At 39.7% G+C, this 13,409-nt stretch overlaps 1 protein-coding gene across 1 annotated transcript; it reads right to left on the bottom strand.

Annotated features, from left to right (window-relative positions):
- Nucleotides 1-1,183: 1,183 nt before the first annotated feature.
- Nucleotides 1,184-12,284, bottom strand: cacng1b (calcium channel, voltage-dependent, gamma subunit 1b). Its single transcript, XM_046866476.1, has 4 exons — nt 11,933-12,284; nt 5,698-5,772; nt 2,991-3,128; nt 1,184-2,749 (listed from the first exon to the last, which is right to left on the bottom strand). The coding sequence occupies exons 1-4, from the start codon at nt 12,171-12,173 to the stop codon at nt 2,517-2,519; spliced, it is 687 nt and encodes a 228-aa protein (XP_046722432.1). The 5' UTR covers nt 12,174-12,284; the 3' UTR covers nt 1,184-2,516.
- Between the last annotated feature and the right edge of the window lie 1,125 nt (nt 12,285-13,409).

The raw sequence follows: 13,409 nt of genomic DNA on the forward strand, positions 1-13,409 counted from the left end.
ACATTTTCATCATAGGTACACTTCAACTATGAAAAAAAATCCCGAAAATCTGTAGGCTACTCCAGGATCTTGAAATGCTTCTTCATTGCCCGGGCGGTGTGTTTGGGATCATTGTCATGCTGAAAGACCCAGCCACGTTTCATCATCAATGCCCTTGCTGATGGAAGGAGGTTTCACTCAAAATCTCATAATACATGGCCCCATTAATTCTTTCCTACACACGGATCAGTCGTCCTGGTTCCTTGGCAGAAAAACAGCCCCAAACCATGATGTTTCCACCCCCATGCTTCACAGTAGGTATGGTGTTCTTTGGATGCAACTCAGCATTCTTTCTCCTCCAAACACTACAAGTTGAGTTTTTACCAAGAAGTTCTATTTTGGTTTCATCTGACCATATGACATTCTCCCAATCCTCTTCTGGATCACCCGAATGCTCTCTAGCAAACTTCATATGGGCCCAGACATGTACTGGCTTAAGCAGGGGACACGTCTGGCACTGAGGATTTGAGTCCCTGGCGGCATAGTGTGTTACTGATGGTAGCCTTTGTTACTTTGGTCCCAGCTCTCTGCAGGTCATTCACTAGGTCCCCCCTTGTGGTTTTGGGATTTTTGCTCACCATTCTTGTGATCATTTTGACCCCACAGGTTGAGATCTTGCGTGGACCCCAGATCGAGGGAGATTATCAGTGGTCTTGTATGTCTTCCATTTTCTAATAATTGCTTCTTCACACCAAGCTGCTTACCTATTGCAGATTCAGTCTTCCCAGTGTGCAGCAGGTCTACAATTTTGTTTCTGGTGTCCTTTGACAGCTCTTTGGTCTTGGCCACAGTGGAGTTTGGAGTCTGCCTGTTCTGAGGTTGTGGACCGGTGTCTTTTATACTGATAACGAATTCAAACAGGTGCCATTAATACAGGAAACAAGTGGCGGACAGAGGAGCCTCTTAAAGAATAAGTTACAGGTCTGTGAGTGCCAGAAATCTTGCTTTTTTTTTTAGATGACCAAATACTTATTTTCCACCATAATTTGCAAATAAATTCTTCAAAAATCAGACAATGTGATTTTCGGGATTTGTTTTTCTCATTTAGTCTCATAGTTAAAGTGTACCTATGATGAAAATTACAGGCCTCATCTTTTTAAGTGGGAGAACTTGCACAATTGGTGGCTAAATACTTTTTTGCCCCACTGTATGTAGAAAGTGGAAATTAGTTCTCACTTTATCAGCATCAGCCACATTACTTTGTTTAAGCACCTGAGGTCATTTATACACCTCATCGTATCTTTACTGGGCCGAGTGAATCCTGCCAACTAAATTACTTGTCTGCTTCATACTTTCAGAGGACAATTTGCTTTTCAAAGCAGGACAGTAATTGTAACAGGAAATCAGAATAATCTAGCAAGCTTTTAGACATGTGTAGTCAGACTGACTGCATGGTAAAATGTGCTTTATGTGGACACCAAGACCAGTCCCATGTGCATGTTAAAAATTCCATTGAAGATGTAATTTTCAGTTTTTAGGTTTATATTTCTCTACTTTTTTGGAATAGATTTTTCCAAAGATTTTAGTATGTGGCTGTGGGGATTTGCACAGTTATTCACAAGAGCATTAATGAGGTAGGGTGTCGGTGTTGGGCCTCACGTTCCAGCTCACTCAAAAATGTTCAGTGTGTTTTGTTGCTGTTCTTTGGCAACAACCTTCTTGGAGTTCACTTTGTGAACAAGGACATTGTAACGCTGGAACAGGTTGGGAAGGATTCGTTCCAGTGTAAGGAAATCTTAATACTACATACAAAGACATTCTGAAATAGGGGTTTCTAAAGTGTGGGCTAGAACCAATTACAGCCTGTAATTACACTTACACAGACAAAAGGTTAACAGTAAGAAGGTGTGGCCTTCTAAGTGAATATGAAAAATTCATGAAAGAATACTGAAAGTAAGTTTGGCTGTAAATGATCATATATCCACAGCTAGTATATGTTTGTTTTTTTGCTAATTTATCTGGTTTGGGGGCAATTTTCTTGCTGCAGTAAACATCTGGTGAGTTTTTCAGACTTTCTACATCTCAAATCGCAGGTATTATTTGTTTTATTATTTAGACTTCATTCTGCAGTATATGAATGTTGCTCTTTATTATATAATAAAGGATATTGTATCATACTATAGACCAACCTTAAGTACCCTAAATTATAAACCTTTAGTAAAACATTTTACTATATGGGTAATGGAAAATGATAATACTTGAGACATACTTTTAAACTTTAGAGCAGAGCAAACCTTTGAGTATTTCAAAACTACAAAATCCTACTTGAGATGAATTGAAAAGCATCACATATGGATGAATTTCTATCTTGTTTAAAACAGCAGACTTAATATCTTCTAAGCATGAATGCATTTGCTTCTAATGAACACGATGACAAAAGTCAATATAAAACTTTTTTTTTAAACAATGCCTTAAATTCTTCATCATGAATTCTTACTGTGTAGCCAAATCCTGTTTTGATTTGCCATAGCGCTCTGTTAGTCTATGGGCTCGGGTTCAGCGTCCATGCAGGTCTCCCATGGGTTCCGTGGCATATGAGGCATGGAGATGATCAGCAGGCTGATCCCACTGAGGAACAAGAGGACGAAGGCGGCGCAGGCGCATTCAAAGGACCACGAGTAGTAGTACTCGATCCAGATGGTTTCATCGCTGTCAATCATGCGTTTGACAGATTGTCTCATGACCTCCACTGAAATGACTATGCAGAGACCTGAAAAGAGGTCATGTAGACATGAAGGAAGAGAGTGGTATCTTCGGTTTCCAGAATATTGATCAGTAAGCTTTGGATTGCATTAGATCTATGGTTCATTAACCTTCAAGGCCTTTATGACCTCTACACTGACACAAAAATGAAAGATTGGCTTGGATTGTTGGACTTACCCACTGCTCTGCTCTTCTCCTATGCAAATGAGTAAAACTAGTACAGTAAGAGGTGTTCGCACTGATCTCACCTGCGAAGGCGAAGAACATGCCAGCCGGTCTTAGTAGGTAGTCTCCGCTCTTTCCAAAGGAACCTAGGAGACACAGACTGCCCAGTGTCATGAAGGCCAGGCTGAAGATGGCTATGGCAGCAGCTGAGATGTTGTACTCTAATGGGGAATAACAGTGCAAGCAGTATTACCTGAAAGGAAATTTGCCCAGAACTCATTCATGTGACAGTTTAATGACAAACCACAGCAATGCTGATGGTGCACATTATGAACACATTAAATAAAACATGTCTTAATTAAACCATTCTATACTTTCTCAAATTTGTCTGGACAGTCCAAGCACCATTGTTCATGCACAGCTTTAGTTAGCACCTTAGATCACATCCTTACACCAATTCTGTCCTCCAGAGCATTGCTGCTTCTAATGCCTCATTAATTATTAATAATCTACTGGAGTATTGATTGCTACACCAGCAATTGATGTTTCTGGAGTTGACAGGAGTGTGTAAAGTGTTTGACAATCAGACACATCTTGCATCAGTTGTGGTGACAGATTAAGATTAGCAGAGTCTAATGTTGACACATCTTTATGTATGCCCGCTCTAATGTTAAGCATTCATTCGGTGCTCAGCTGTTAGCTATCAGATCGCACGACTTCCTTTCCGATCTGCTTGAAAAATGTTGTCTAAAATGGAGGCCAAAAGGGTACGGTAGAGCTGAAGGGCAAGAGGTCACTTTCACAAATGAAAAAGAGCAGAATGTTAATGAAATGTTGATTACTTCATTTATTAGTAACCAATTTGTCCTCGTCAGGGACTTAGAAAAAGTGGGGGCATGGCAGGATTATATACAATGGATGGGATCACAGTACATGGCAGGGCATCACACATCCATTTATATTGCGTATTTTGGGAAACTGGATTCATTCATGGTTTGTGCAAATTACAGAAGGCTAAGAGGGTCAGACCCAGGCCTGATTAAAAAAAAAAAGGAAGGTTGGCAAAAACAAAATGGTATTATTAAAATGGCACATGTGACACTTACTCCACCTCAACAAAGGAAACAAATCTGTGTACTGTAAATGATTCCTGTTCAGATTTGTAATCATGAAACAATTATAGTGCATTATGCACACAAACTTTAGCTTTTAACATTTTTATGTTCTATTGATAATAATCTTTGCATTACAACATTTACATTACATTTTTAGTAACAAATACATTTTGGTAAATCTCTGTGGTTAATACCTAAACACAAATCAGTTTGGTTACCAACTAACTAATGGCAGGGCATTTGGATGGGGTTTGTGAGCTGAACATTCTTATTCATTCTTTAATCGCCACATTATCTGTGTACAGCTGCTTTGAGACAATGTACATTGTTTAAAGTGCTATACAAATCATTTTTTTTTTTTATTAAATTAAGTCGAGCTAAAAAACAGCATCAAACTATATGAGAAACATTCTCAAACTATCTTTTAACATTTTCCAGGTTTAATTCATTCTCTCATGTTATTAATTATATATTATTATGCTGTTTTGAGACATACAAGTAACTGAACTGTCAGAGTTGACAGGGAGTCAATTGTGAAACATGGAAGTATGTAATGAATCATTGTGTTTTCTTTAGTATATTCAACTTAAATAGACACAAATCAACCACATGGTGCACTGTACATGTTCCAGCTAGTCAGCTGAATCAGAGGTGAGTATGAAAAAGAGCAAAAAAAACAGGTGTGATATTGTCTTTTGTATAAATATATAGCTTATGTGATCGGTATGGGATTGGGATGTGTAATGTATGGCTTTTATATTCCATACCATTAAATAACTGCTCCTTATTATATGAAATAAACTAGAAAATATGATAAGCGTCAAGCTTCAGTTCATTGAAATACGTTACATAGGATCCCTGAACAGTTACTATGAGGGGAAAAAAGAAATAAAACATATGCACAGACAGGAACAGGACTTACAACCGGGTGTTATGATGCACCATCTCTACCTGTTGTTACTACAGCCTGATTATAACATCTTGTTTTCTCTCATTTTAATATGCTTCACATAATCTTTCACATTAATAAAGTTGTCAGACCAATTTATATTCCCTTTCTTGAAGTTCATCAGATGATGTGTTATCATTTGAGTGTGGTTCCTCTCCAGGTTTCTTCCTCCTGTCATTTCAGGAGCTTTTTTTCCACTTGTTACTGTCACCTCTGGTTTGCTCATTAGGGATCTAAATCTATATCTGGGTTTCTGGAAAGCTGCTTTGTGATGCAGTCTATTGTATAAAAAAAAGGGAAAAGAAAAAATTGTTGTACAGAGAAAGAAAAATGTAATTGAAATGCCAGAGAAACATTAATGCATAGGTGAATTCCTGAAAACCTAAACATGACTACAGTATGTGATGTTGCTCCCTGCTTTTTGAGCACCCACACATTCCCGAACACAGAAATCTAGTTTTAAAGCAGCCTGTGGTGGAGCGCTTTGATGTATTTTTGTATGTGCTTCAACCTTCCTCCATGCAACTTGACTTTTTTTTTTTCATCTCTTGGTATACATTTCCATTTCATGTTGTTCGTGGTTTTCTTCTCAAAACTCAAAAACCTTAAGCATTAGAGAATAACAAGTTAATAGCAGGATTGGATTAGTGCAAGCACTTTTTTTATTATGACTTTGATATGCAGAAGTGTCCCCATGGTAGGACAAGCCTGAAGAAGGCCACTTACCTTTTTGAGTCTTGACTTCGAAAACTTCGGCCTCCTCCCCTGACGTAAAGTGTTTGAAGTAGGAGCAGTTCTTGACTGCAAAGAGAGATGAAAACAGTGATTGTAGCTGAGGGCTGGAGGTGCTGCTGGAGCCTGTCGTTTCGATGCACTTGCACTGCCAATGAGCCTAGTTGCCATTTCTTCCTTAGACCAGTGCTTGACGCTCAGTCACAAATGAGGTAGTCTGCGAGTGTGAATATAGTGGACACAGGGTGTATCAGTGCGCTTGTTTTTCAGCAGACGTTCTCATTTTCTAGGCAGCATGCCAAGATAAAGGTTTATCTATGCATGCAGAAAAAACTGAGATGCTTGGGATTTTTATTACTTTGATTTTAAGTTTCAAGAAAATCTAAACACCACTGAGTGGTTGTACTCCTACACCACCCACTCTTAAACATCTGCTGCTTGTTTTGAAGCAGAAGATGAGACTCTGACCTCCTGTCACCTTCACACTGCAGTCGGCCCAGTTTTCTATTAAAACAGGCCAAAGCCCAGCACCACACAGTGCTCACGTTGCGACAAAACAATTCTGTCCCCTTTCACTGCTCTAGAGATGAAGCCTCCATTTTGCGACTCCCATGGGGGCAGCACAGGAGTGTTGTTATAAAGGTGTGGAGGGAGTCTGTCACCTTTCTCTTAGATTAAACTCATAAAGCAACATCTCACTCTGCTCTGTCCAGAGAATGAGCATGAGAGAGATGGGCAATCAGGCAAAGAAACAGAGGAGCTGTTTGTTACTCTGGCCCCAGAATCTCTGTCAGGGGTGAGGAGAGAGGAAAAAAACATGCTGTGAGGAGGTTACCTAGCAACAGGCTGTTCCTATCTATGGTATTAGATAAGGCTCAATGAGGAGAGCAAAGGAAAGGAGCTGCTGCACTGCTTTTAGGGTGTCGTTTATTAACCCGGTTTGACCACATCTATTACAGGTCTTTACTCCTGGGGATTTACAGGGGTTTTCATCCCTCAGTGGACTTTGGAGCTCTGGGATGAAAGAGTGGTGGATTAGTTATAAAATGTGCTTTTGCAGCTTGGATCTTCCAACTGGGACAGAAATAGCACAACATCAAAACATCTATTAGCAAAATTACACAAATTAGGATTCTTTAGCATTAGAAAACGGTGTTGTTGAAGGGTTCCTTGAACTGTGAATAGTAGTAGCTCTCTAATAGGATTCCTTCCTTTAAAAAATTGTCCCAAAGCAAACCCTAAGCTAAAACACTACATCGCCAAATGTTTGACCATTTCACCATTGACACCCGTTACACCCATATTTGGGCCTTAATAAAACTTTTGTCAGAAACTCGTGTCCTAGTCGGAGCCCTGACCTCGACCGCACTGAACACCTAATGGATGAATTGGAAAGCCAACTGCTAGACCTCCTCATCTGACATCACTGCTGGACAGAGCAAATACTCTTATGACTGAAAGAGTAAATCCCCTCCAAACCAAACAAACATTTCTAGAATGAAGAAAGAAGAGGTGACAGAGCCAAATACCCTAGCATCTTTCTTTAGACAATGAACAGATTCAAACAGTTTCCACAGAGACATTTGTACAAAAAAGGGAGATTTTTCACTGACTTTCATAGATTTTCAATGGCCTAATTGGCAAACTGACAACATAGCTTGAATAAAATAATGAATGTGAAGTATCTACTTTAAATAAAAAAGGAGTCTGTGAACTCTTTTTTTGTTGCACTAGTAAACAAGTCAATGTGAAGAGTAACCATTAAAAAAACCTTTAATTTAAATTTAAATTCTCTTATATCCATGAAGTAATTTCATTTAAGTAATTTTACTCAGACCTTGAATACCATTCAACAGTGAATGGCTAGAGTTACTAAACAATAACTATTTAAACCGTGTAACCTCAATGACAGAAACAGCTGAGTGTAAGGTAATCGCCAAGTGACTAAACACATTCATGGCTTCAAGATCTCTCATCTTCTTGTTCAACTATCCTTGCATAATGTCGTTGCGTTATCCTTCAGACCAAAAGATACCAGAGCTTACAATAAATCTCATTTTTACACCAGATCTGAGACCTTATACCTCACTTCCTGGTCAAATTAGCTTATTTACATGATCAAACTGGCTATCTGTGAAGCCCAGAGTTAGCATCCCTTGTTGTGAGATCTAGCCACTGCACAAATGAGCAAAATAAGCATCCAAATAAAGCGTTTCGGACCATATCATTGACCTTGTGGGTTTGTTAATAGAAGCACTTATCCAGGGGAGGAAGTCAATTACTAGGTTGCAGTGCCTGTCACATTAGGTTTTTACTTCTTGATTAAAACTCCCTCCCCCATGAGACAAGTGTAAACACACACATCACTAGGCAAGGCAGTTGCTTTGAGTGCAAGCTTTCTGTGCTTTGCTCTTGGCTGTGTATGAGATTGCATTGATAAAGATAGACTAAAAAAAATAAAGCACTGTCCTATTTTGTTCTTGCATAAAATGACCATTAGATTCTGGGTCAACAGTGTAAACAGTGGGAAAAAAACCTACAGCATACCCAGAATCAATTTTGCGTCATATAACCTTCCACTGCGGTCCATGCAACTTCCAGAGAAAGGGTGTTATGCTTGTGATGGCTTGTCTGGACTTGTTCTCTACATGTGCTAGGCAATCCATCATACCTCTTAGAGTCTTTTGGTCTAGTCTAGTCATCTTTATATGTCTCTTGCTGTGTTTTTTTATAGAGAGTTTCAAGAGTCTCTCTTGCTTTCTTTCATCAACACTTACTCTCTCAGTGCCTCTCATTCCCACTCACTCAACTGTCTCCATCGCAGATACATTTAGATACACACACAAACACAAACATCAAACTGCTGGAGGTAGCTGTGGGAGTGCAGCCATGGAACTGCGTGAGTAAGTGTGAAGTAGGGGGGAAGTGACGGACTAAGTGCTAACATGTTTACTCATGGCTTCATTTGTACGACAGAAGAAGCTATCAAAATCAAGCCCTTCTTAACACCATGTGGATGCTAAGCTGGTGTGAAATTGATCACACCTGGCCTGCTGGAGTTTCCCCCTCCTCCAAACCTGCTGTGTTCAAAGGCAGCTGTGACACTCCAGTGTCGCTATTGACCCATAACTGCAGGAGAATTCAGATTCATTCAGCAGCGCTAGTTGGATTCTGTGCCGGCTATCTGATTGAGCTAATCATCTCTAAATATAAGGGTAATGCTTAAACCAGAAAGTGTTCTACTTGGATAGATTGCACAGTTTTGCTATTTTATACAGTTACATGAGGAATAACTTGTGGTTATAATACAGTTTAGCTATACAATGAACAACCATCCATCAAAGGCATGCCAAAAAAATATAGAGGACCACATCAGCAGTTGGTATGTGCAACAGCATATTCAGGGAGAGAGGATAGGCAAATTGTTGGTTTTATTGGGTTATTGAGAAGAGGGATTTTTCCAGAAGGAAGAAACATCCTGAAAAAGATTGTTTTTTCTCCACTTTTGAGGGACATTTGACACATGTAAACAACACAATTGCAGCTGTCCACATATATTCACTTTTCAGACAATGCAGTCCTGTCATTTTAGCCTGGCATTTCAATATTTAGTTTTGTTGCACAGACCCCCACAAAAACTGTTATCACTACATAAAAAGTTGAAAGATTTTTGTGCATTGCTAGCATTGCATTTCTATGTGAATTCAAAGGCTGCAAGACAACAATTCATTTTCAATGCAACCAAACATATTGTACAGTTCGGTTACATTTTTACTGAATTTGAAATCATATGTCATCAATAATAGAGTTAATTATGCAAAACCTTTAACACAGGCAACAACTAACCGTTGTGTACTTTCCTTGAGATGCACTCAAACCATCCCTCTAAACCTGAACGCATTGCTTTATCCCCATATAACTGGTTCTGAACCACTAGAGGGAGTGCCTTGGCACCCCAGCTTGCTCTATCTTATCTAATGGCCAGGACCCATTAACTTGATGCTTTCTGCACACTTCTGTGAAGATTTGGAATACTCTGCCTCTGCAATTTGGTTGGGTGCATGTGTTGAGGCAATGTACAGGTTTTTAATAACGCATTGCTACTTGATAAATATGCATGTTTGCCTGAGCTGTTGTGAAACATTTTATATTGCCTCCCATGGCTCCTTTTTCTGTATCGGCTGGACTACAGCCCAACTATATTTTTGGACAATGTGGCAATTGTTCACTTGTAAGAGGGACTTTAAAGGTAAAGGGGATTTTTTTTACTGGTCAATACATGTACATTAAAGCACAGTGAAATTATTTATTTGTAAAACCCAGCAATGTTAGGAAGCTGGGGTCAGAGTGCAAGGTCAGTCATAATACAGCACCTCTGGAGGCAGGGTTGAGGGCCTTGTTTAAGGGCCCAAATGTGGCAGCTTGGAGATACTAGGGCTTGTGCCTCTGACCTTTTTATCAGTAACCCAGAGCCTTAACCACTGAGCTACCACCTCCCATTTGTGCATCTATATACAAAGAATATCTCTTTATAGGTCATTTCTTTATATCAACAGAATATACAAGGCCAGTAGAAGCAAACCTAGGGAAGCTGTGGCAGCTGTGACCCTCCCTGCTCTTCTGTGAGACAGTTGCCATCATTATGATTTAATGTCTGGGCTGTGCCTTGGGGAGCTCCTCCTAGCACACCCACTTGAGCACCGGGGCTCACTCCATTACACCCTGCAGCCAGTGGGACATATATGAAGTATGCAATCTCCATTTATTACCTCCTGATGAGGAAGAGAGGATGTGCATTAATGCTTAAACTCTGAACTGCCTCACACTCTGGACAGACTGCTGTTTATGTGTCTACTCTGTTATTGTGCTGTCATTTTTTCTACAGTGATGCTAATACTTTAATTTGTTTAAAAGATAATGTGAAATCAACAGGTTGTATAGAGATAGAATGATGTCAAACTGTTTGTCTTCTTTCCCAAATGTTTTTCAAGGATAAATCTTGCACTTTGATAAGATACTTTGGTTTGTCCATATTGTAAAATCCTTTAAGTTTCAATGTAAAATTCTACAACCCGGTATTACCCTTTCTGAAATGTTAAGCATTCAAAGAAACCTTGGAGAACTCTTCATGAGTGTATACTAAGCAGAGAGGTTCTATATAGAATACTAAAACTGGATTCCCTCACAGTTTTCTTCTTCTTCTTTCTGCTGCTCCCATTAGGGGTCACCACAGCGGATCATCCGTCTCCATGCTACTCTGTCCTCTACATCTGCCTCTTTCAAACCAACTACCTGCATGTCTTCCTTCACAGCATCTATAAACCTCCTCCTTAGTCACCTCTTTTCCTTCTTCCTAGTGGCTCCATTCTCAGCATTCTCCTACCAATATACCCCATGTCCCTCCTCTGCAGATCTCCAAAACCATCTCAATCAGGCCTCTCTCACTTTGTCCCCAAAACGTCCTACATGTGCTGTCACTCTAATGAACTCGTTTCTAATCCTGTCTATCCTCGTCACTTCCAACGAAAACCTCAACATCTTCAGCTCTGCTACCTCCAGCTCCACCTCCTGTCTTTTACTCAATGCCACTGTCTCTAAACCATACAACATCACAGGTCTCACCACAGTCCTATGAACTTTCCCTTTCACTCTTGCAGATACCCTTCTATCACAAATCACTCCTGCCACTCTTCTCCACCCACTCCACCCTGCCTGCACTCTTTTCCTCACTTCTCTAACACACTTTCCATTTCTTCACAGTCTAGAATACCAATACCCATCCAAAGCATTGTCTTCCCCATTTTCTTGTGAATTTTATGATGTTTCAACTTCCATGATCTGCATTCATTTACACTAGAAACATATTAATTTAGGTTAACTTGTTTATAAGTCCTACAATTCCTTCATATTCTGCAAATCAGTGCAATTACCTGTAAGCTGGAAAGTGAACTCTGTGAGCAGTATGTGTGAGAGACAAATAAAATTATATCACTATGTATTACTTGCCTCAGTATGATCTTTTCACTTGAAAATGTGTGTGTGTGTTGCACTCCTCTTGGCTTTCTATTCTCCCTGATTACCCTTTCAGTTCAAATCAAAAAGGCTGTCTAGCAGTTCTTGCACTCTAACACATACACTCACTTGCTTTAATCAGATGCAGCACAAGTAGAATTAGCCAGTTCCTAAGATGAGTTTGGAGATTCTGAGAATCCACCATGCTCTCCCTTACCTCCAGGTAGGCTGATGGGGCCACAGCCTTTGCCCTGAGGGTCTTCCTCCACAATGAAAATGATTTTCTTGCAGAGCCTCCAAAGTCCAAAGTGGGCAGCCTCGCAGGTGGTGTTAAGTTTTTCTACTCTAGGGCTTAGCACTGCCCAATGATCTGTCACCACAGCTGCAAGCATGGTTGAGATGCCCACAACAATGACCAAGAAGGTAATCTTCACTTTAGTCTTCTTGTCCTTCAGCATGGTTATATAGCAGGTACACTCAGCAAGCAGCAGGCAGGTGGTGTACCTCCCCCTCTTTCTCTTATGCTGTGGGTCTATGGGCTAAATCCAAAACTTAACACGGCAACCTCACTGCAGCTCGTTGTCCACAGATCTCTGCTTCTGCATGGAAAAAAGGGGCCAGATAACAGTGCCCTAGTTTTGTCTTGCTCCCTCCCTGTTAGGCGTTTAGTGCAATGGGCTGTGGCTAAGATGTACTGTCTTTGTGAGATGTTTTGAAGAGGATTGTTCAGTAAGATTAGACAATCTTATCTTTGATACAGACTGCTTATCATTGGACACCTTATTTGTCTGGAGACTAAAGCTACTTGCAGAAGTTTGGGAGTTGTTAACACCTCATAGTGTTAGAGCTCTAAATAATAACATAATAAAACGTATACTTCCTAATTTCTAAAATAAAATTGAAAAGGTAAATGTTTTTCAGTACCTATGTTGTTTTGTTACATTTGTTTGGTTGCTTCATAGGCAATTATGCTTTAATCGTTTCCTGTATGTCTCGCTCTCTCATTTTATCTCTGGGACTCATGGGAAATCTGCCTTTATTAGTGGAGTAGGCGTTTATACAACTGATCTACTTTTCATAAGTCAGTGAGGGGGAGAGGCAGTGACTCCATCTGAGTGCTCAAATAGTCCTCCAATACCAGGAGGGCACCATCCTACCTTCCCGTCTCTTGACTCTCTATTATCTGCATATTAGTCGGGTTTGCATCTTCCATATGTGTTGTACTCTTAACTTGAGTACTCCACTCAAAATGCTAATGTTGCTAATCAAGAATAAGATCAAGGATAAGGCTAATAAGTGGTATGTAATTATTATGGCGCAGAGGTAATTTGAATCATTTTATGTGTTTAAGACAACTTTCAAATCTTATTTGCATTTTCAGTCGTCTTGGCCTCATTATCATCATGTTCAAGTTAGACATTATGGGAATAAAATTGTCTGCCTATGTGGGAGTTTTTGAATTCCTGCTTGACTCAAGTGATTGCTCTATAAAACTGGCAAAATCACTTGCTGTTGTCTTTTTATTGAATGGCAAAATACAGCTCCCACACTCTCAGAAATCACAAAAATTCTCAGGGTGGTACAAACAAAGGTACACCTTTTGTACATTTAAGTATATTCTAAAACAGAACTTAAAAATGATTATTATTGGTACCTTAAGGGACATTGATGTCCATTAAAAAAAAATGTATAAC

This window comes from Silurus meridionalis, chromosome 14, assembly GCF_014805685.1.
Source record: "Silurus meridionalis isolate SWU-2019-XX chromosome 14, ASM1480568v1, whole genome shotgun sequence".
Lineage (NCBI taxonomy): Eukaryota > Metazoa > Chordata > Actinopteri > Siluriformes > Siluridae > Silurus > Silurus meridionalis.

What these genes read in the sequence shown, in the direction of transcription:
- cacng1b (XM_046866476.1), bottom strand. Translation starts at nt 12,173, where the DNA reads ATGCTGAAGGACAAGAAGACTAAAGTGAAGATTACCTTCTTGGTCATT. An exon ending in CCCCATCAGCCTACCTGGAG is followed by an intron (nt 5,773 to 11,932) that starts GTAAGGGAGAGC and finishes CTCTCTTTGCAG; the next exon opens with TCAAGAACTGCTCCTACTTC. An exon ending in CGAAGTCAAGACTCAAAAAG is followed by an intron (nt 3,129 to 5,697) that starts GTAAGTGGCCTT and finishes ATTCCCCATTAG; the next exon opens with AGTACAACATCTCAGCTGCT.